This window comes from Balaenoptera acutorostrata, chromosome 15 (assembly GCF_949987535.1).
Source record: "Balaenoptera acutorostrata chromosome 15, mBalAcu1.1, whole genome shotgun sequence".
Classification (NCBI taxonomy): domain Eukaryota; kingdom Metazoa; phylum Chordata; class Mammalia; order Artiodactyla; family Balaenopteridae; genus Balaenoptera; species Balaenoptera acutorostrata.
The window spans coordinates 28,284,910-28,309,760 of NC_080078.1; the positions used below are offsets into that span (position 1 = coordinate 28,284,910).

Here is a 24,851-nt window from a genome sequence, read left to right on the forward strand (position 1 = left end):
AGGTAAGAAAATACGGCATTGGACTGACCTGGCTCTTCCTCCCACCATGGAAACTTAGAGAATTCTTATCATCAGATCCCAACTGTTCAAGCATCCCCAGTTTCCTAGCAACCCTCAAAACACTTTGGTGAATGGTTAGAACAAGGACTTCACGGGTAAGGTAGTGGCAGCTGTGTCTGAGATGGCGAGGGAGTTTCCCCAAATTGTCTTAAACGGCCTTTCTCGCCCGTCATCCCAACCACCCAACAAGACACCTGTTAGAGAAGTGATGTAAGGCAGCACATCTGCTCCAAACTCCCAGAGGCTCGGGTCTGAATTCCTTCACCTGGACGTGGAGGCCTTCTGTTCATCAGTTTCATCACTCCTCACTTCCGGTGGCAGCCCCTCTGCCCCAGCAGCCTTCTGTTAGCGTGCTCTTTCATACGCCCATGTTTCTGCCCACATCTCCTTCCTTACTGACCACATCCCCTCTCCCCATCCCACATCTCACACTGCCCTTCTGAGGGCTTGATTTCCCTCCCCCGTGAATGATATCCCCGTGATCACTTACATCGACTTTTGCTGGAGACATTAGATAGGTTGCATTATTATGCCTAATTAGAGACACAGGGCAAACACGTCCCATAAGAGCTCAGCCACAGGGAAGGAAAACAATGCAGGAAAGATGGCCAGGCGGCATCTGGATGTTGATAGAACTGCGTGGTATGGAAGGGACTAGGACGGACATCAGGGCATATGTAAATCCAGAAGAGAGATCAGGCAGAAGATGGGATTTGTTTGAACCTTGGTTTCTCTTTTTGAATACTCAGTCTCCATTCCCTCCATCTTCTGCCCAGAATCTCAATTTCATTTTGGAGACTTTTCATCTTCCTCACTATGTGCAATCTTGGTGAGACTGTCAATCAGGGTACCCACCCTCCCTAGCCAAGGCCGAGCATGTGACTCAATGTGGTTCTCCATGAGAGCCAGCCAGACTCTCCCCAGGACCTTATATTTAAGTAGAGTGGGCACAAAGAAAGAAAAATGATTATAATGATTGATATCCACAGGGGAGTTTTGATAAGACCATAGATTAGCTCAAGCCACCAGCCCTGGTTAGAGCTGCCCTGGTTGTGACTATGTCAAGCTTTGTGCTTCAAATGTTCCTTCAGTTCTATGAACCACCCCATATTCTTCAAAAGGGCACCCTTTTTAAGGCTTAAGTCACACAGCACTGATTTCTGTTACTTGTAACCAAAACACACTGATACGGACTATTTACCTTGAACCTTGAAACATGACAGAGACTAGTGTGCACAGAGGGGAGGAAAGAGAATTATTAATAGCTTTGGCCTCCACTTCCTCTGTTAGGCCATTCTAAGGGGCTTGACTGATAACTTTGGAATGGACACACTCCCTATCAATGAGGTCTGCCAGAAAGCGGAAAGGATTGCCTTGGGACATAATGAGTCTACCACTATGGAAGGTGATGAAGTAGGGCCAAGTAAACATCAATCCCGCAACATTCCTCAAAATTCACTCTCCAGAATATCGTTTCCTCTATATATCAATAATTGCTACACAAAAAGATGTTTAATAGATCTATCAGTTTGAAAAACATTGAAATGAATGCAATTATAAATGGCTTTTTTATATTTTTACATTTTATTCTCAGTCTTCAGTGTGCTAATAATATGCATTGAAAATCTTCAAGAGGTTGAGAGAGCATGTAGCTATGCCCAAATTTATTTGGTCAAGAAATTCTAATTTTGCAGAACATCTCAAAGGACTAGTGTTCAGTGGAACACCCATTGGAAAGCCCGATTAGAGGGACAGATCAATCACTGGGACATAATATAACAGATGTAAAGCACCTAACACAGTGCCTAGTAGGTGCTCAAAAACTGTAGCTATAATCTATACAGACACACCTCAGAGATACTGCAGGCTCAGTTCCAAACCATTGCAATAAAGCGAATATTGCAATAAACAAGTCACACAAGTTTTTTGGTTTTCCAGTGCATATAAAAGTTATGTTTACACTAGCCTGTAGTGTATTAAGTGTGCAATAGCATGATGTCTGAAAAAATGTACATACCTTAATTTAAAAATACTTTATTGGGCTTCCCTGGTGGCGCAGTGGTTGAGAATCTGCCTGCTAATGCAGGGGACGCGGGTTCGAGCCCTGGTCTGGGAAGATCCCACATGCCGCAGAGCGACTAGGCCCGTGAGCCACAACTACTGAGCCTGCGCATCTGGAGCCTGTGCTCTGCAACAAGAGAGGCCACGATGGTGAGAGGCCCGCGCACCACGATGAAGAGTGGCCCCCACTTGCCGCAGCTGGAGAGAGCCCTCGCACAGAAACGAAGACCCAACACAGCCAAAAATAAATAAATAAATAAATAAAATTAAAAAAAAAAATCTCAGGAATTCTTAAAAAAAATAAAAATAAAAATAAAATAATAAAAATACTTTATTGCTAAAAAATGCTAACCATCATCTAAGCCTTCAGCAAATTGTGATCTTTTTGCTGATGAAGAATTTGAAATAGTACGAGAATTACCAAAATGTGACACAGAGACACAGAGTGAGCAAATACTGTTGGAAAAATGGCGCTGATAGACTTGCTCAACACAGCGTTGCCACAAACGTTCAGTTTGTAAAGATGCAGTATCTGTGAAGCACAATAAAGCAAAACAATAAAATAAGGTATGCCTGTAATTAGTGTCTCACTTTGTTCTCATTTCTGAATAGCATTTCTCCACATTTACATATATAACCTCTTCCCCTCTCTCACCAGACTCTAGCCCCACTGGTCTTCCTTTAATTCCACAGATGAACCTTCCTGCCTCAGGACCTTTGCACATTCTGTTTTTTCTGCCTGCCTTCACTTTCCCCCACACTTCACTTGGACGGTTCCTTCTCATTCATTCTTGGGTTTCTCATGAATTGTTACTTTCTCAGTGATGTTAGCCTTGTTATCCTTTATCCCATCACCTTCCTTGTCTCCTCCCATACTTTTCACAAGTAGTAACTCTTACACTTTTTTAATCTATTAGATCTGAGAACAGTCTTACCCCACTCAAATATAGACTCTAGAGGTCAGAGACCTAGCTGGTTTTCGCTCCATTAGCACAGTGTCTAACTAGATAATGCAAGAAAAAGATTTGTTGAATAAATGTGTAATACAGAAGTCATTCCCTATATAAAGGATATTGAACAACGCAATATGCCCCATTTTCAACAGCAGATTTATAAGAATGCAAATGCATTCTTCATGTTGCCCTTTGTTATATCAACTATGATGTTTTTTAAAAAGATCAAAGATATTACTATTAAAATTCAGTCCTGGGTTGACATTCCTATAGCAAATAAAGGAATGCAGTTCTATTATGTACTTTTATGGTGGTATGACTTGATACATGTAAATAGCTTAGAGAACCTCGGAGGATAAAGGGTTGTAATATGCCTCCAACTATCCACTCATGTATTCATTCATTCATTAAACAAAGATATGCTAATCACCTACTATACATCCAAACACCATATGTTAAGCACTACGCACTTGAGGCCTTCCCAATCCATCAAGTGGGTTTATACTCCCTCATTTTATATTACATTTATCTTCCCTCATTTACAAAATCATTAAGTCCTTTGACTTTAGGGGCTTGTATCAAACGTGTAGCAGAAATAGGAGTGTAAATACATGGCAAACAAGCACTACTCTCCTAGCCGGCTCTCAGAGCAGACATGGCTAATCAATCACAGCACTCATGCTCACTGGGCTTGAATCTAGCCTCAAAATCCCTTTCAACACTCTACCTCCAGTCATCAGTGACAGCACCCAAAAGGAAACCTCTGTGCCTACTCTGGGTGGAAGAAAGAGCTCAGGCTTTGGAGTCAGACTACGTTGTACAATATTTGAATCCATGTATCAGATAGATACTGTGCCTACTTACTCGGTCAGATATAGATAATCCCACCCAACATGCAGGTTCATTAAGAGAATTAAATGAGATAATATATTTGAACCACCTGACACACAGCAGGTATCCAATAAATGCTAACTATTGATGTTATTACTTTTACCCTAAATAAGCCTCCTAGAGTGTTTCACATACAGTGATGCATAATAAAATAGGCTGGCATGAACAATAACCTGCTGAAGCAACCACAATGGGATACAAAGATGGAAAACCAGGCAAAGGGAACCAAGAACGATGTCCTCCCTCCATGCCCTCTACCCACCATGATATATCCCATTTCTTTCCCATACTTTTACTAAAAAGTATCCTGGGAGGCAGGGGATGCTCAGAACATTCCTGATGGAAAATTCAGAGGCTGCATCTCTTGTTCTTGAGTGCTTTTCTTAGCTTGACCTGATTTTGCTCTGGGAGTGAGGATTATAAGATCCAGTGGCACACTGGGGGCATTTTGGAATTCAAATTCAAAGGGTAGGTAAGTAATTGATCTTAACCATAGATAGGCCAGGGCTTACGGCTTGCCACTGGAGAACTGCCCAGTTATAGGATATGAAATGAATCCATGGATCTGCTGTGTTTTTTTTTTTTTCTTTGTATCCACCATCTCCTCCCTCTGGATTTTAAGACTCATTTTTTTTTTTTTTTTGGCTGCGTTGGGTCTTCGTTGCTGCACGCGGGCTTTCTCTAGTTGCAGCGAGCAGGGGCTACTCTTTGTTGTGGTGCGCAGGCTTCTCATGGCAGTGACTTCTCCTGTTGCACAGCACAGGCTCTAGGCATGCAGGCTTCAGTAGTTGTGGCAAGTGGGTTCAGTAGTTGTGGCTCGCAGGCTCTAGAGCGCAGGCTCAGTAGTCTTGGCACATGGGGTAGTTGCGCCACAGCATGTGGGATCTTCCTGGACCAGGGCTTGAACTCATGTCCCCTGCCTTGGCAGGCGGATTTTTAACCACTGTGCCACAAGGGAAGTCCCAAGACTTCCTTTTAAATATAATAATTAAATGTGGAACGTAGCTGTTGGGGATTTAATAGTTTGCTTTGCAATACTTGAAAATCAGTATTATAATCCTAAGCAGGTAATTATTAAGGTTACTTGGCATCACCAGAGTAAAGTTTTTTAATTGTGCACATCAACACAACATAGTCATTTCATAAATAGTATACACGCCCAATTCCCTTCTTAGTTTGCTTTCATGCTAATGAAATTGAGAGCCAAGATGGAGAGGGACATCCTGAGGGGACCTAAGACACAGAGAAGCCCAAAGGAATGAAATGGGAGGAAATGTTATTGAAAAAAATCAATCGTGCTCAAATCGGTGGCCTGGAATTTGTGTGACATTTCAAAATTTCCAGGTAATGCTGCCATACCTATTCATGATTTTTTTTAATGTATGTAATTTCTCTTGGCATGTAACTTGGCATTTGCTAAACCTTGATAACCACACTGAAGGTTTAGTCCATAAGAATAAAACCCTGATGAGTCGACAAGAAAAAGTAAGAATAGCAACTACTTGAGAAAATGTGCTCAGTGTTGTACTTTGCAAGCATTCATTCAATAAATTTTTATTGAGCACCTACTATATAGGGAGAGAGCTCCAGGCACTGTGCTGGCACTGGGAATACAGTAGGAAACAAGACAGAAAAGGTCCTCTGTCTTGTGGAGCTGATCTTTGAGTGGGGATGATACAAAAGAAACAAGTAAACAAGATGATGTTTAGGTAGTGATATGAGCTATGATGGAAAGAAAATGGTGACCTAACAGAAAGGATGGTGGTGGGATTCTGTACGTAGGGTGGGCTACTTTCTATAGGGAGGCTTCCCTAAAGGGATAACAGTTTAGCCAAAATGTAAATGATGCAAAGAATGGGGGAAGGCAGAGGGAAAAGCAAAAGGAAAGCCCCTACCTAAGGTGAAAGCAATCCTGGCTCATTTAAATAAGAAAAAAGAGAGCTCACAGTGGTCAAGTGAATGATATAGCACTTGGGCCAGGTTATGTGAGACCAAGTAGGCAAGTGAGGAGTTTAATTGTTATTATTATTGCAATGAAAATGGGCTTTAGCAAGCTCAATTGCAGAGTTTTAAGCAGGAAGTGATGTAATGAAGTTCAGGTGAAGACCCACACGTCACTATGGCCCAAATTGCCCAATGGCCAAACACAAGAGCAGTAGACCTGGAGTTTGGAGACTGGGGCTCTAGTCCTTGTTCTGCCACTTAACTAGCGCTGTTAGCTTAGACCGGTCACAGCTAGTTAAAGTGGCTGGGCTTCATTAGTTTATTCACCAAGCATTTACTAACTGCCTACTGTGTGTTCAAGTCTAAATGCTGGAAATAGAGATACACAGAAAAGAACACAATCTCAGAACTCGAAGAGCTCACAGTCTGGTAGGATAAAAGTCACAACAGAGTTAGTACATTTCTGGATAAATCTGAGTATTTCTGGCTAAGAGGCTATAGTCCCAGGTGATTTTTCTAAGAACTAGATGAGATAACCTAAGTATTGAAAACTGTGGGTAATTTATAAATGGTAGCTGTTGCTTAGAGAAATCAGCATCCTTTCCATTGCAAGTGACAGAAACCCAACTCAAGCTGATTAAATTTGAAAGAAATTCATTGTTACTGAAAAGCCCATGGCTTCAGGTACGGCTGGATCCAGGAACTCAAACAGTATCAGAAATAAACTCACTCTCTCCCCCTCTCTATTCTGCCTTTCCTCTCAATGGCTTTATTCCATGGCAGGATCACCCCCTTGTGATGGCAAGGTAGCTTCAAGCAGCTCCAAGTATGCATCCTATCCTCCTAGCAACCCTAGAAGTAAGTGATTTTTCTCTCCAACAGTTCAACAGCAAAATGATGGACCTAGTCATGTTGAAATAAAATGAAATGTTCTACTTTACACAGAATTAATAATTATATGACTGGAGATTATTTTGTATATATAAAGAGGCCATGATTAATGACAGAAGCAAGATTTTCAGTACCATATTATGTGAATATTTTCACAATTATATATATATAATACTCATGTAAATAAAATAATAATGAATACATATTTTAAAGAACAATACCAGGATCTGAAACAAGCCACCTCTAAGCTGATTAGCAGAACAAAAATGTTCATAAGGACAATTTTTTAAAATATGCTTATACAGTGGTGATTATTTTGTAATGTATAGAAGTGTCAAGTCACTATGTTGTGTATCTGGAACTAACATGGTGTTGTGGATCAATTATACTTCAATGAAAAAAAGAAGAAGAAGCAGGATCAGGGATTGAATCATACTTCTAATCTTTTGATTTAGGGAAACTACCTCATTTGTATTTTCTTTTGACACAGACAACATTCTCTCATGCCTTTAAGTGTACATTCTTTGTATATATATATGTATAACTGAATCACTTTGCTGTACAGTAGAAATTAACACATTGTAAATCAACTAACTTTAATGAAATAAAATTTTTTTAAAGTGTATATTCTTGTCTTCACTAATATAATTTTTAACATATTAAACATGCATGTTCTCTCTTTTAAAAAAAAAATGCTTATACAACATCCTTGTCAGCTATTACCAAAGAACTGTTTGATTGATGACCTCCCCTGACTTTGAATATATGTACTAAATATTTTTAAACAATGCCTCTGAAGAATGAGGTGTTTTCTCCATTCCTTGTTATTACTCAATAAAGGAAATCAAAAATCACATGCTGCCCTTGCACAACTTCCAATTCATGGGCTTTAGGCAATTCAATATTTTGTTAAAATGTCAAGAGTATCTGAATATTTCAAAGAGCTTCCTTTGGATAACAGGTAAGGCATCTAACTAAAGGGGCACTGAACAAATAGCTATGAAGTCTATCCCTTCATTTCACATCCTTAAGTCCATTTCCGAGAGCTGCCAAGTATACATGTATTTGTGATCAATAATTGTGTCCTAAATATTCAGGGATGTTTTTTAAACAGTATTAACCTGACAAGTTTCATGGTTGTGTCACTTTAAAAAAAAAAAACATTTCCCTAGACCTCAGTTTCATTATTTGTAAAATGCAGAGAATGGACTGACTATAAGCACCATGAAGTCATATATACATATATGTATATGCATATATGACTTGGTGCTCTGTATCCCTAGCACCAAGCCCCAGCGCCTAGCACATAGTAGGTACAGTGCTCAATAAATACTCATCCAATGAGCAAACCATTTAAGGAATGATCAGTAATTCCCCAAAATGTAAATCCATGTTCTCATTTTCAGCTGACTGGAGGTCACAAATAATGAGAAAATATAAGGATAGTGGAATGAGTTTTTTGTGAGTTAATTTCATTCGATTTAGGAATTGTATTTTATTTTGAGATCTATTTCTTACCTAAATGTTTGGTGTTATCTCATAGTTACTTTTTACATAATTTCCTTTCTTGCAAAATTGAAAGTTAGCACAGTATGTTGGTTCCCCAGTTCTTCTATTTTTTTTTTTTTAATTTTTAGTTACCTTTGAAACCAAAAATGTGGTAAATAAACCAAAGGCAAAATGATTCCCAAAGTTCCCTCCAGCTCCAAAATTCTTTGAGATAGACTTTTCTTGCTGGGTGGTTTGAATAACTATAATATTATATATCCAGGGTATGATTCGGCACCGTGGACAGATCTCAGAGAAGAAGCCCGTCTCCCTGGACGAAGGATTGGATTTCAATGTGTGAAGTCCAGGCTCGGCTTAGAGTGTGGCAGTCTTCATGAGAGCACACAATCCAAGCCTAATACCTAAATTAATGAGTTTAAGTCTCCATTTAATGAAATATTCAGATTATGATTACACTTAGTTTCATTAACTGCATTCTCAGACTAATGTGATCGGATTTCCTTTTCAACTTATAATTAACTTTACTGAGAATCCTTACTGGGATTTTTTTTCAGGCGGTTTCTTAAAGCCTTATTATAAATTATTTTAATATATGTATTATGGTATTAAACTATGTTGCTTAGTTTTATATTGGCAATTATTTTTAAAAGAAGTAAATATTCAATGCTAATCTCCAAGAACAGCCAGCTGACTTGAACGCAAAGACTGTTCTGAAAAAAATCTGTATTCAACTCTTGAAAGCTCATCCTGAAGTTTTGTTCTTCCCACGTCAGACATGGCATTTTAATTTTCCTACCAAAAGCAGTATGACCCTAACCGAACAACATCCTCTTCCCCCTTTCTATAATTTGTAAAAAAGTAATCAGACCTGCAACAGCGAGCTGTATTCTAGGACTGACAGTTCTCCCCTCAATCAAAAGCAAGCAAAGTCAGTACATAAAAATGTTCTGCTTTCTTTCACTCTTTTTTTTTAATAAATTTCTTTGTTTATTTTTTGGCTGCGTGGGGTTTTCGTTGCTGGGTGCGGGCTTTCTCTAGCTGTGACGAGCAGGGGCTACTCTTCGTGGCAGTGCATGGGCTTCATTGCAGTGGCTTCTCTTGTTGCGGAGCACGGGCTCTAGGCACGCGGGCTTCAGTAGTTGTGGCACGCAGGCTTCAGTAGTTGTGGCACACGGGCTCAGTAGCTGTGGCTCGCGGGCTCTAGAGCACAGGCTCAGTAGTTGTGGCACACGGGCTTAGTTGATCCGCAGCACGTGGGTTCTTCCCAGACGAGGGCTCGAACCCGTGTCCCCTGCATTGGCAGGCGGATTCTTAACCACTGCACCACCAGGGAAGTCTCTCTTTCACTCTGATTCCTGGAAAGCTGTTGGGAAGTTATTTCTCTCTAAGAGCAAAATACCTATTTCTCAGGAAAATTTGTCCCAATCTCCCTTCCCTCCTCCTCAGCCCCAAGTGTTTTGAGGAGGCCCCCATTATGCTCCCATAGCATCCTGTACTTATTATCTCTATCAGGCTGCTTTGCAATTACCTGTTTTCTCTTCCATCTCCCTGATTGTATCATAAGATCCAGAGGATATTTCTTATTTTTGTCTCATTCATCCTCATACCTCCGGTTTTCCTAGCACGTTGCCTGACACGTAGCAGAATTTTAATAAATATCAATTCAATGTTGATTGAGGATGTGGAAATATTAATGACAAGAAAGCAAACGATTGGCTAATATCTGAGTCCTCTAGGACAGAAATGACGGCTTTATCCAGTTGGTCCATTTTCAGAGATGAGTGTCATTTAATATAGTGATTCTTAGTGAGGATCAATAAATAAGGGGGAGAAGGAGAAAAAGAGACATAATCTGTTACATCACCCGGTGCAAGTCCTTGGGAAAGGCATGAGAAAAGTCATGAATAGAGTTCATGCCTGAACCCATGTCTCTGGTCTGAACTCCTTACTAAAAATCTCTATGGCCTTGGGCAGGTTACTTAAACTCTCTATGCCATAGTTTCCTCATCTATAATATGTAGGTGCACTACCTATTTCAATTATTTCATGGATTGTTGTGAGCAGGAAAATGCATGTATGTGGTAGGAGCAGAACAAGCATTATTCTGTTTCATTTATTCCTCTTTTTTAATCCACACCGTCAATCACATAGTAGGCATGTTGCATCTTTGAATCCCGATATCTAAATAGAAATGCTCTCCCCAAAGGAACTGGATAGGCTTTCCCTAGAATGGAAGGAGCAGAACTTGGCATCTTTTAAACTAAACCAGACACTGTGATAAGCACTTAGGCTTTCTTTACAAATAGTCCTACAGCTGGTTGGAAGCACTTTGGAAAGGCAATGTAGATCCAATTAGGCAATGCCATGTGGCCAGCATTAGTAGCAATTTTTGAAAAGAGCCCAGGAGTTGACTTACAGAAAGTGGTGATTTTTTTTTTCTTTTAAGGGCTCTGTTTCTGTTGCCCGTGCATGCACACACGTAGACACAAACACACACACACACACACACACACACACACACACACACACACATCTCATTTTCTAGGTGGAACTATAAGACATGTTGGGGGCCAGACAGATTCCTACAGGTCTGGTCTGTCAGTGTAAGTAAATATTAAAATTAACACTCCTACCAGAATGAAAGCTCATGTGTTTTAATGAGAATAGAAGAAGAACATAAGACAGGAACAAATGGCTAAGAATGGGACAGCTGCTCCATCCCAACTATCTCCTTGGGAAGGAATTGACAGTTTCTTCAGTTCTCATTTGCATCAAAAACATTAGTAGTAAAAAAAAAAAAAACACACACACACAAATGGGGTTATCAACAGGCACACAGAGTGAAAATATTTTCACCGTGAAGACAACTGCACAACAAATTCATACCAATGTGCATCACTGGCCCCTAGCAAATGGACCACCTTAACATTAATGCTCACTCACTCCACAAATAATAATAGTAACAACCAATGTGTATGTTACCAGGCATTAAGCTAAGTCCTTTATATGTGTTAATTCATGTAATCTCCACAACAATCTTGTAAGGGAGATGTTATTTTATTCTTTTCATAGAATGGAAAACTGAAGTTTACAGAATTAAATAAATTTTTCCAAGACTGGGCAGCTAACAGGTGACAGAGCAGACACCCAAGCCAACCATGTCCACCTCCCAAGCCCACATCCCCCACGCCCTCACTGAACCATCTCAAAGATATATTGTCTAATATCTAATGAGCATCATCACATGTCAGGATCTCATCTATAACACTGAATGCTTCAAGAGAAAACCAGAGCTCTTGATCTAAAACCACACAAAGTCAACTCAAGCTACGGCCCTGAACCTAAAAATGTTTTTAGTGGATCCAGTATAGATCCACCCCCTAACTCTTATCAACTCTAAGATTTGCTGACCTGTGTGCCAAAACCATTAGAGTCATAGATCTTCAGATGGAAAGATCATCCTGTCCAGTCATTTCAGGAACAACAGTGTTGGTAGCTGTCGCTTCTTAGAAGAGAGTTAAAGCCTCATAGGAGTTGGAATCGCCAAGTTCCCTCAAAACTCAAAATCCCAAGGGTCCTGCTAATGGGTTCCCCTGGATCTCTTATGGAGCTTGTGCTAGGCATTCATTCATACATGCATGTATCCCTTCATTTAACAAACATCCGTTGAATACTGTGTAATTACTAGGCACTGGAGGTACAGGGGAGAGAGTAAGACAAATGTAAACCCTGCCCCTGCCCCAAGGAAGCTTAAAACAGCAATCTCCACCCTGCTGCTCAAACACAGCCTTCTTGGAGACCTAGTCCCACTACAGTCCTGAGAAGGAGACCAAGACACTCTCCATCCCACCCAACTGATTAATCTGGGGTCAGAGAGCTGATCCAGGGAAGCCAGGCCATTGGTTGCTCAGAAACCAATCACATTTTCTCTCTCTGGATAAAGTGAACTAAAAGACACAGTGATTGAGCACATTAAGGACAGGAACGATAGTGATGTTTTACCCACTCCACCTCCTGAAGTCCCTGAGATGTCTTGATTCCTACCCTTCCTGAGCCTGGTTATTCACCAGAAGATAACCCAAGTGCATCCATCAAAGTTCAGGCTATGGAATCAGACAGACCTGGGCTTGAATCCTGGCTCCTCTGTATATTAACTATGATATCATGGACAAGCTCTTTAATTTTTAATTTTATTATGGATATTTTCAAATATACACAAAGATAGAGAGAATAATGAATCCCCATGTATTTGGTCACCCAGCTACAATAACAATACTTTTCCCATTTTGTTTCATCTATCATCCCCCACAAAATGAAACCTCTTCCATAGGCTTTTTCATTTATTAGACAAAAATTTATGGAGCTGCTGCCATGAGCCAGCCCAGTTCCTGCTGTGGGGAGTACAGCTGTGACAGTACAAAGCATTTGCTCTCGTGGAGTTTACATCGTAGTGAAAGAAGCATAAGTAAAATAATGAGTAAGACAACTTCGGAGAATACAAAACTCATGAAGAGAATAATGGGAAAATGGGGAACAGTGGGTGATTTGGGGGCCAAAAAGGTAGACAAGGAAGTCCTCTCTAATGAAGTGGCAATAGGGGTAAGAGATGAGATGGAAAAGGCCTGGGAGCCTGTGCTGTAGGCAGGAAGCACAGAATGTGCAAAGGCCCTGAGGCAGGAATGAGCCTAGGCAGTTTGAGGGTTGCTTTGCATATGAAAGGAGCTAATATATTCCAAGCATTTAGCACAATGCCTCCACTTAGGAAGGGCTTGACAAATATTAGTTATTAGCCCTAAGGGAGGACTCATCACAAGACAGTACATTGGAGAGTATTTTGGAAACAGCTCTTTCCTGGAATGCCAACTGCTCTTTAGGTTCACTTAACATATCCTTTCTTCCCCCTTCGGCAAACATCTGTACCACAAGGAGAGGTAATGTAGTGTGGTGGTTAAAAACACAGATGTTGGGATGTGACTGGCCCCATTTAAATCCCAGCTCTACTACTTAGTAACTGTATGGACTTTGGACAAGCCACTTAACCTCTCTGACTTCAGTTTATCCGTCCTTATGATGGTGAAAATAATAGTACCAACCCAATAAGTTCTATAGGATTCAATGTGGTAGGGGTTTAGAATGCTGTCTGCTCAGTTTACTGTTACTATTACACTATCTCACATATTTCTTTTGTATCTATATTTATCTTTTTCCCTGCCCTGCTTAGGAAATTACCCCCAAATTTACTTTTTTACTTATTTGTTTATTTATTTTTTTTTTAAATTTTACTTATTTTTTATTGAACTATAGTTGATTTACAATGTCAATGTTAGTTTCAGGTATACAGCACAGTAATTCAGATCTTTTCCCTTATACGTTATCACAAAATATTGAGGAAACTTCCCTGTGCTATACAGTAGGTCCTTGTTGGTAATTCCCCCCAATTTTAAAAAAGTATTTGGGAATATTCCTTCCAGTATCTCCAAAAGTCGAGTATGGGACATCCCGGGTGCCTTGGTAAATATGGACAAATGAATGGAAATCCATTTGGCCCTAGGTATGAGCTGTACAACCTCTTCAGAAACTAAATCATGGGTTTGCTTTTCATCTGATTCCTTGTAAAGCCACTTGGGAATGGTCCTGGGGGAGGAGAGGGTGTGAGTAGAAGCTGGAATAAGAACCTGGTCTTTCTGATGGATTCTGTGTCCTGAAATATCAAGTCAGCATTTCCCCGGAGATTGGGGTGAGATCTCACTTGCTCAGATTATGCCGTGAAATAAATACTGTAACATTAACCCCATTCCAAAGTGGGGTTGCATGTTTGTATGGAACGTGAGGGTCCTTTGTCCCGTGAGTATACATGAGAGCACAGTCAGGACAGCAACTGGTTCCATTCCAACCGTGAGCAGGTGAATAATTTAACGTGGATGTTTTCACAGACACTGGGAGACACTTTTTATACGGCGGCAATAAAGGTTTTGTAACTGCCGCTGACTTATTCAGTGTTGATTCCAGCCTTCACCACATCATTAAACAATATTGCACAACCATAATTCTACTATCAAGTTGGCTCTACTACTATAATGTAGTGTCCTGGATTGGATCCTGGAACAGAAAAGGGACATTAGGGAAGACACTAGTGAAATTCAAACAAAATCTACCGTTCAGCTAAAAATAACGTACTGATGTTGATTTCTTAGTTTTGACCATACTATAGTCATGTAAGATGTTAACATCAAAGTAGCTGAGGAATATACAGAACTCTGTGTACTGTCTTTGTCACTTTTCTATAAATATACAATTACTCCCAAATTAAAATTTTATTTCAAAAAAACAAAGTGTGCTTTTAACACAAACAAGTTGAGAAACGGTGATCCAGGTGATATGGTGTCCCCACAGCCCCTCACTCACGTCTCCCATTCTTAACACTAGGGACTTCCCTGGCAGTCCAGCGGTTATTAGGACTCCGCATTTCCACTGCGGGGGGCATGGGTTCGATCCCTGGTCGGGGAACTAAGATCCTACAAGCCGCCGGCGCAGCCAAAAAGGAAAAAAAAAAAAAACGGTTCATCCCGTTCTTAACACCAAAGGGAGCCTACATTTACCCTGGACTCTCAAAAGGGGTGGGAGGTGTCATTGGCAGGCAGGGAGGCTGGGGTCGGGGAGACAGAGCATGTTCACGGCACTTGAGGACAAAATGTGCCTTCAAAAGCAAACTGTAATTACACAGAAGCCTAGGAGCCTTTGCAGAAAATCACTATCTCATCTGAATCTACATCCTGTTAATCAAAGAGGTCCAAGCCCTTTTGATTATCAGACTAAATATTTTTAGGCAATATCACTGAATGCCTGGAAAGACCCTGAGCAGCATCTGCTGAAGAAAAATCCATCTTCAGATAAAAAAGGCAAGTCCTGCATATCACAGGAAAAATCAGCTTCACAAAACTGATAAAGGTTGGCAAAAAATTTCCCCACATTGAAGCCCTCTGCCCCCTATTTGCCTTCACCCTAGTCCTTCTCCACTCCCCTCCTTCCAAATATCCAGATTTCCAGACTGACTGTTGATTCTCTTAGCATTTAAACAAAGTATAAGGGAAAGATCATAAAGTGATCTAGCGTTAGTATCAAGAGGAGGAGAGATAAATAGATGGAGATGATTATTCTCTTAAAGCAAAGTCAAGTGGGTAATTGAACAGAGATGAAAATAACATTTAAGTTGGGCCTATCCAATTTCCAGTCAAATCTGGCAACTTGAATGTTTAGTGAAGAACACCCTAAAAATGGCACGATGTGTCCCTTCTTGTTGTATCACAAATAGATGCATCTTTCATTCCGTTTTTTGCAATGGTAGATCTTTGTAGCTCCCATAATGTCCAGAAAAGGGTTTTATATTCAATAGGTGCATGCTAATTCTGGCACCAAGATCTGGTCCTACTTTCTGGTTATTAGACAGAATTCCTTCTCTCCTAGTTCTCTACTGGTCAGAGTGGGCTCTGGTGACGGCTTGGCTTCTTGAACATTTAATAACTGATAAATATCAGTTATCTAGTCCTATCTTCTCATGAACTTCCCAAATCATTCTTTGTTCTGAACATGCAAATTTTTCCCACATGTCTACAATATACAAAGAGCTCCTGTAAGTCAACAAAAGACAAACATGTAATTACAAGGAAACACAATCACTACCAACTACTGAATTAACTTGTTATATCAATTAAACCTATTAATGTAAATCTGTAGAAAGGCTATATGCTTCTTATTTTTAGATAGTCCCAAAAACACTTGGAAATAAGGATTGAACCAAACTAGCAGAATTATATGAAATTAATATCTGTGGTAATTCTTATGAGAATGCAGTGTTTGTGACATAACACCTGGAATTCTCCCCTGTAGTTTGCCAGGAATGCTCTGGTGTAATTCTACCCAGTAAAATATTACAAGACACATTTTTTTTCTTGGTATAAAAAGACCATTGATTACTGAAACACAAATATAGACTAAAAGCAAGAATCATAAATAAACCAAGTTAGCCTGTCACAGGAGACTTCTGAATTGCTCAGTACCTAGACACCCATCTCTGAACAGTAATTTATTCTCAGTACAACTTTAAACAAAAATCCCTTACTAAAGCGACTTCCCTGGTGGCACAGTGGTTAAGACTACATGCCCCCAATGCAGGGGGCCTGGGTTTGATACCTGGTTGGGGAACTAGATCCCACATGCATGCCCCAACTAAGAGTTCGTATGCCACAACTAAGGAGCCCACCTGCTGCAACTAAGACCCAACACAACCAAAAAAAGATAAATATTTTTTTTAAAAATCCCTTACTAAAGCAAGATTCATTAATGTTGCCTGCCCTTTTTGCCTGATGGAATGGTGAAATTTGAGTGCCTTCAATGATTTTGTTATTCCACTCAAGTGCTGATCCAAAATCATCCTAAAAATTGAAACTTCAAATGAGAAACTTTCAACAGCTGCCTTTTATAGCCAAGGACTCAATACCATTTCAGCTTTCTCTACCTCATGGTCACATTCACTCACTTGTGATGTTTGGGACTCACATACACCTAGGTTCAACTTATTTCCCAGTGCATTCTGAAGGAGAATGTGCTCATGTCCATCAAAACCAGAATTGGATATGATTGCCATATCAGAGTTGGCGCAATTTACCATATCTTTCAGGGCTGTGAGATTTGGTCATAAAACTTCCAATGGCTGGTGTATTTTGCTCTAAAATGTGACTATTTCTCATATCATTTTATGGTCCAGTTCACAAATAAATAATGTCAAATTATTTAATATAATGAAACCTAAGACCTTCTACTTAGTAACCCATTTTCAAACCATGTACACATTGACTTTGCCAACATACTGCGACATTTCCAAGGCCATGAACAACTGTCACCATGCAGAATCAGAGAATCTGCATCACCTATGTCAAATTCCACAGGCTTATTCCTCTACCCGTTGAGCATGAAAATTTGCAACCAGTCCAAAAGTATGATTCAGCAAATAAAACACCAATGCCGCTCCTGGTGCAGCTTTAGCAAAGGCGACCCAGACTAGAAAAATGTGCACTGCCAGAAATGTTTCTGTTTTTAAGAACCTCCAGCCACAACTGAATGCACCCTTTAAATTGTCTGGTTTTTGTTATTTTAAACCAAGCCCTCCACATTACTTTAATGTGGCGGTTACTTGAAAACATAATTGCTAGGAGTAACCACGGTAGTACACTACTGTCAAAAACAAAACAATCTTGTTTTCCCCACTGCCTGTAGTCAGTGCACCAGCTCCATAATGTATGTTGTATATACAGATCTTTGAAAGGAAAGAAAATCTTTGGGACCATACTAAGATCCCCAACTATGCTCCATCAGCTAAAGAATACCTATTGAAACACAATAGCAAATGCAGCTTTTTTTTTTCCTGGAAGAACAATGGAACAATTTGCTACTGTTGAATCACACATACACACCCACCCCAAACCAACATAACCACAACTCAAAACTCCATACACATGCACACACGCACACACATACACACACAAAGTGTTTGTGGATTATATTTACGAAACTCTAGTTTTATGAAAAATAAATCTAGTTCTTCTGAACCAGTATCTGTTAACTGAAAGCAGCATGAAACCTAAAAGACACAACTGGCCTACCTCAGGAGGGAGACAGATAAGCAAATGAACCATTGGTTAACAGATTACCCAATCAAGATGAACCAACAAAATGGGTTATCGGCTAACAGATTTACTATCTAAGATGAACCAACCAAGTAATCCATTGGTTAACTAAGTACCCAACCATGATGAACCAACCAAGAGGGCCATTAGTTAACAGATCAACCAAGATGAACCACCCAAGTGGTTCTGTTAATAGAAGAACCAAACATGAGAAATCCACCAAGTGGGTCACTCTTTAACAGAGAAACAAACCAAGTGAAATCTGAGGATGCCACACACAGTTTGATCCAGAAGAGATAAAATAAAACTTCTTATTCAACAGAGAGAAGCTCTTCATGGACCCAGACATACACCATGAAATCTGGAGTGGTGTGACCACCACTTGGGTCAACACACAGGACTGGAATGGATCGCACAGCTGTACTTACGAAGATTATTTATGGGGGTTCTGGTATCCATGTTCTCATAATGCTGGACATGGACCACGATGTTGAGATCTCTCTCCATGTGGTCAGTGTTGCAGTGGCCCTGTGGCCTCATGACATCTGCAAGGGCCCTGAAAGAAGAGAAAATTTAAATCTGTTCATTCAAAACAATCATTGGCACCTACGTGGGCCTATAAACAAAAGACAAGACCCCTTCCTCCATGGAGCTGCCATTCTACTTAGGGGCAGAGGGGAAAAAAAGACATTAATAAGTAAGTAAGATCACTGCAATTAGAGATTACATAAGGACCTCATGCAGAACAGTTCACATGCCTCTCACAATAGTGATGTAATAGCACTGTTACCTACTTTATAGAGTTGTGGAGAGGATTAAATGATGAATATATGTAATATGTCTGCACCCCACAAGTTTAGTTCCCCTTTATGACTAACCCTAGATACCAACACTTCACGTACAGCAATGGCCCACTATTCCTAACAATAAGTAACATTTACTGAGTACTTACCATAAGCCAGGCACTATACTAGTCACGTTACATATTTTAATTCAACTAAGCAGCATGTAAACATCTTATGAGGATTATTACTTTTTGTTTGCAGATGAGTAAACAAAGACTCAGAGAGGTGAATTGATTCCATTTACATGAAATGTTCAGAATAGGCAAATCCATAGAGACAAAGTAGATTAGTGGTTGCCAGGGGCTGGGGGTGTGGGAGGGGAAACAGGAAGTGACTGCTAATGAGTGAAGGGTTTCTTTTTAGGATGCTGAAAATGTTCTAGAATTAGACAGTGGTGATGGTTGCTCAACTTTCTGAATATACTAAAAACCACTGAATTGTACACTTTTTAATATTTTTTAACATTTATTTATTTGGCTGTGCCAGGTTTTAGTTGCGGCATGTGGGATCTTCGTTGTGGCATGCGGGATCTAGTTCCCTGACCAGGTATCAAACCCAGGCCCCCTGCATTGGGAGGGCGGAGTCTTAACCACTGGACAACCAGGGAAGTCCCTGGACACTTTTTTTTTAATCCTAAATATACTGAGATGGAGTGGTCTGGAAAAGCCTTTCTGAGGAGGTGATATCTGAGTCGAGCCCTGAACAGTAGAAGGAGTTGGTCACATAAAGACGATGAAAGAACATTCTGGGCAGAGGGGGCAGCAAGTGCAAAGGTCCTGAGGCAGGAAAGAGTTCAGGTATCTGAGGGACAAGCAAGAAGGCCAATAAAGCTGGATTATGGCAAACAGGGGGGATAATGTTACAAGGTGTGGATTATCCATTCTCCAAAGCAAAAAAATGCCCAAGTTAACTCAGCTAATCAGTGGAGGGACTAAGATACAAATCTGAGTGTCTTTGAAATCAGAGTCCAGCCTCCTTCCTACTCTGTGCAGTAAGCAGGGCCTGAAACTCAAAGGGGCTGCAGGGAAGGAATGTTTGAAACATAGAACAGGTGCCTCCCAAACCTAATTTGCCTTTTTTCACTTTTAAACGGGTTCTTTATATGAACTTCAGGGGATCTCTGAACTCCTCTGGAATTGAATGGAAATTTTATTTGTGCGTTTTTCTCGAAGAAGAAGCCATAGATCTCAACAGATTCTCTAAGGAGTCTCTCCAAAATTTCAGAATATTCGGACTTTCAAGAGGACAGCAAAGTAAATATTCAGGATGTCTATCCATGAACTCGGTCAGCACTGCCATCGGCAGATTCCCTGGGCTTCTTCTGAGTGCCAAAATTCATGAAATTCACCTAAAAGCCAAGCCATACTTCTTCCAAGGCAGCCCTTCCCAGAGCATGCAGTGAAGACAGGGATTCTTAGAGCCCTCACATCCTGGACAAGGAGTCTTCAAGGTGTGGTCCACTCCCTCAGGGACTGCCTAAAATAATTTGGCATGGGGGAAGGAAACATGAGAACTTCTGTGTATGGTCTTTAGTCATTAAAAATAAGAAATAAATTTAATATGTGAATTGATGCTGGAGCCCTCGTTTGGAAGACCCACGTCAGATGGTGAGAACCTGGAGTCTTGGACCAAGGAGGGTGGCGGGCAGTGGCACCATCATTAGGGTGCATCACCTGTATTGCAGTTACGTGCACCCCTAAAGGGGATGTGCAGGCAAAGTATCTAGTTTTACTAGGCTAACCATCACTACATGGACATGGGGCTTGAAAATGTCCCCCATAACAAAACCACAGCTTGGAGATAATACTGATGACACAAGCACAGGAGAATGACAGATTGGACTCACCCCTCCTCTTCAACAGCTTCTCACAAGGTTAAAACAAATGATGGCCTATTCAGATCAAAATGAAGTCAGCCAAAAATCATCAAAGCTCTCATGAAAACTATTCAAACTATGGATTTATTTACGAATGATGAGCTTCATCCTCAACACACATTAGGCTTTGAGAGATGAGCTAATGGTTGCACGAAGTCAGCACCATTGGCAACAAATTGTAAATATTTACTTCACCTTCAGCTCACTTTAATATTTCTGTTCTTATGTATGCTTTATAGTGTATCTAAACAACAAGGTCTTATAGCACAGGGAACTATATCCAATATCCTGTGATAAGCCATAATGGAAAAGAATATGAAAAAGAATATATATATATATAAAACTGAATCACTTTGCTGTACAGCAGAAATTAACATATTGTAAATCAACTATCCTTCAATAAAATTTTAAAAAATAATAAATGCTATGGTGTACATAATCATTTTTGTTGGTATGTGCATATATTGGGGTGTATGCTAAAAAAATGTTACAATTAGGGATGTGTTTTTAAAAATTAGTGAATTAGTGGAAAGAACCAACTATGTACTACAAGCCAAACAAATGCCCAAGGAATTGGTATTTATGTGTGGCACATACTTCGGGTGCTTCTCAAACTCGAATGTACATTCAGATTACCTTCGGGGTCTTGTTAAGATGCAGATTCTGATTCAAGATGTCTGAGGCAGGGCCTGAGATTCTGCTCAAGCTCCCAGGTGATGGAGATGCTGCTGGTCCACAGGCCACAATCTGAATAGCAAGATCCTAAAGGTAATGTCATGGTAAATTTTATGTGTCAACTTGACTGCAGAGAACCAAGATTTGGTCAAACGTTATTCTGGATGCGTCTGAGAGGGTGTTTTTGGATGAGATTAACATTTAGATTGATAGACTGAGGAAAGCAGATTGCCCTCCATGGGGTGGGCCTCATCCGATTAGTTGAAGGCTGGAATAGAACAAAAGGCTGACCCTCCCCCAAGTAAGAGAGAATTTCCCTGCCTGATGGCCTTCAAACTGGGACGTCAGCTCTTCATGCTTCTACGGTGACCTACAGGCTTTCAGACTCAAACTGGGACCTTGACTCTGCAGATTTTGGACCTCCCAGCTTCAATTATCATGTGTGGCAATTCTGCATAAATCTCTTCATAGATAGATAGATGATAGATAGATACATAGATAGATAGATAGATAGACAGATAGGTCGATCGATCTCCTAGAGGTTCTGTTTCTCTGGAGAACCCTAACTAACACAGGCACCTTATTGAAGAAACTACACTTTTCCTTGATAGCCCTTAACCCAGTTCCAAATTGTTATGTTAAAACATTGCCATTTTTGAGGTTGAAGATGATGGAATATTGGCAATTTCATAAGGTTCAACTTAGTATCACGTCACTTGTATATTTACTTGTACATTACCTGTCTCCTGCCATTTGACCATGAGCTCTGTGCCTGCACTATTCGCTGCATTCTCAGAGCTCTCTGCACAGTGCTGGGTATACCATAGGTACTCAATAAAAACCTACTGAATGAATATATCAATGAGCAAATGAATGACTGACTGAGGAGATACCTTATGTCATATAAACCAGGATGTCAGGAATCAGAACTCCTATGTGCCAGGTACTGTACTAGGACTCAGGTGACAGATGGGGAAGAGACTGTGAGCATCCCTGCACTCCTTACTGTGAAAGATAATGGAAGGAGACAGATAATAAACTAGTAAACCCGTACATTATTACGTTCATTTTCGACTGTAACGTGAAATGAAGCAAATAACATTAAGTGATGGGTTGGAGGGGGCGAGGAGGGGGGCGTTAGTAAGTAAGCCTGGGGGGTCAGGGACAGCGTCTCAGACAAGGTGACATTGAGCTGAGACTTGAATGCAGACGAGGGGCCAGCCAGAGAATTTGAGGCAAACCAACACAACAACTCCAAAGCAGCAATAAGCGTGGCATATCTGAGGAACAAAAAGAAAAGGCTGCATCCCTTTACTCTCCAATTACAGAGAGCAAATAAAAGACCCCAGCATTATCGAACAGAGCTCAGAGTTCCAGCATCTTGCTTCAAAGCCTCCAGGGGTTCCAAGGTCTAAACTATGTCCTGACTTTTAAACACTTGAATGGGATTCCTGAGAATTTCCTCTTTTACCAGAAGCATCATTTATTTTTCAAGGATCTAAGGGCAATGGGCACCAGGTACCACTACGTTATACAGGTGTAGACATTTGTCCAAGCTCATCAAACTGTACAGATAATGTGTGTGCATTTTATTGTGTAAATTAGACCCCAATAAAGTGGATTTTTTTAACATCTTTATTGGAGTATAACTGCTTTGCAATGTTGTTAAAATTGATTTTTCAAATGTAAGCACTCAGTGCCCAAAGAGAAGCAAACATATTCTGCAAAGAAAAATAATTTAGACTTTTCCATGGCCAACAGTATATGCATTCATGGGCTTCTCCAGCCTGGGGAGCTGGTGGAAGCCACAAGATAACCATAAATGTGTAAGAAAAAGGGGAGGTGGAAGGGAAGCTGGAATAAGAGAGAAAAGGCAAGGGAAGAAGGGACATATATCACTTGATGCCATTTCTTTGCAAGAGACTCCAGCACTTGTGAAGCATGTTTGAAAAACACACAGGACATTGTGCTACATAATTTGCCACTTGTTTCAGATTCTATTTGAAGGTGGGCAAAATAATGACATGTGTTCCCTACTGGCTTCGAGTGTAGAGAGCTTCAAACACGCGTTCCTGCCCCCAAGGTCATTTCTTACCGATGCCTTTGCCAAGGGGCTGGCCCTGCCAGGGGCAGATGCAGAAAACATGCCTCGTCTTGATCTGACAGTGGCTCCTTGAACTGGCCCCGATGTGCGCACTGTTATTTGCAGGGCATCGAGCACCTCTCTGTGATCTGCAAAGATTGAAGTCCTGCATCTCACTGATCCAAGGCAGTGCAGCCTAGTAGTCAAGAATCCGTGCTACAGCCTCAGACTGTCTGGGCCTGAAGTCCAACTCCTCCACTCACTAGGGGCTTGTGCATCCTCTTGGAAAGCAATCTGTGCCTCCATGAAAGGCAGACTGTTATAAGGCCGACCTCCTTGGGGTGGGACATGAAATTAAATGAGAATTTACACACAAGCTTATGGCAAAATAGTAAAACCAGCAAGTGTTCTTCAATATCACACAGGCCAACTCTTTGCAATGCATCTAATGTTGTCATACATGGATCGTCTCTCCTATTCTGAACCTGCCACTCCTTTTGCTAAAATTAAATGCAAGCCCAGAGAGGTTATGAGACTTGGCCAATGTCACACAGCTAAACAGTCATAGCAGAGCAAGGGCTAGACACAGAGTTCCAGACTACAACTTCACCCACTTCGGTAGATAAGGGTTAGAAAATTCCAGTAATAAGGATGATGATAAAGGTTAATAGTCACTGAGCAGTGACCATATGGCAGGCCCTGCACTAAGAGCTTTCTGAGCCCAGTCTCAGTGAATCCTCACACAAGCCTATGATATAGGGACCCTCATCATCCCATTTTGTAGGCAAGAACCTGAGAATCAGAGCAGTGACGTAAATTTCTCAGAATCACACAGCTATTAAGTGGCTGAGCTGGGACTGAATCTGGAGCCATCTGACTTGAGCCCATTTCTGTTAAGATCAGCCTGATGACCTCTCTGGGGACTGCAGGTAACATAACTGAGTGAATGGGGCTGGGGGGGGGGGCGGGGGCTGGAGATTAAACCTGAGAGGGTCCTAAAGGGAACAGTTGCCGTTTGAATGTGCAGGTCCAGTATTACCAGACCTATCGATTTCTCAAGAGAAATCAGAAATCTGGATTTCTGTGTGAAATCTCTCAGTTTTAAAATGTTGGCAATTGGTTCTAAGTTGGTTTTAAAACACCATACTTAATAGACACTAAAGAGATTTCAAAGCCAAAGGCAGTGAGCTTTGCCTGGATCCTGGTTTGAGAAACCAAGCTCTAAAAGACATTTCTGGTACACGACTGCGAAAACAGTAATACAGTTGGCTATTTGATGATGTTACGGGATTTTTGTTCTTTTTCTTGGGTGTGGTACTGGAATTGTGTTATGTGGGAGAATGTCCTTGTTCTTAGGAGATCCACACTGAAGTATTTAAG

The 24,851-nt window shown here is 40.7% G+C and overlaps 1 protein-coding gene across 1 annotated transcript in view; it reads right to left on the reverse strand.

The window, feature by feature from the left end:
- SHISA9 (shisa family member 9) overlaps positions 1-24,851 on the reverse strand; it is a 297,855-nt gene that overhangs the window by 268,538 nt on the left and 4,466 nt on the right. Inside the window, exon 2 of the mRNA XM_007188372.2 lies at positions 18,421-18,548. Within this exon, the coding sequence (XP_007188434.2) occupies positions 18,421-18,548 (128 nt within the window). The remainder of the gene's footprint in view (positions 1-18,420; positions 18,549-24,851) is intronic.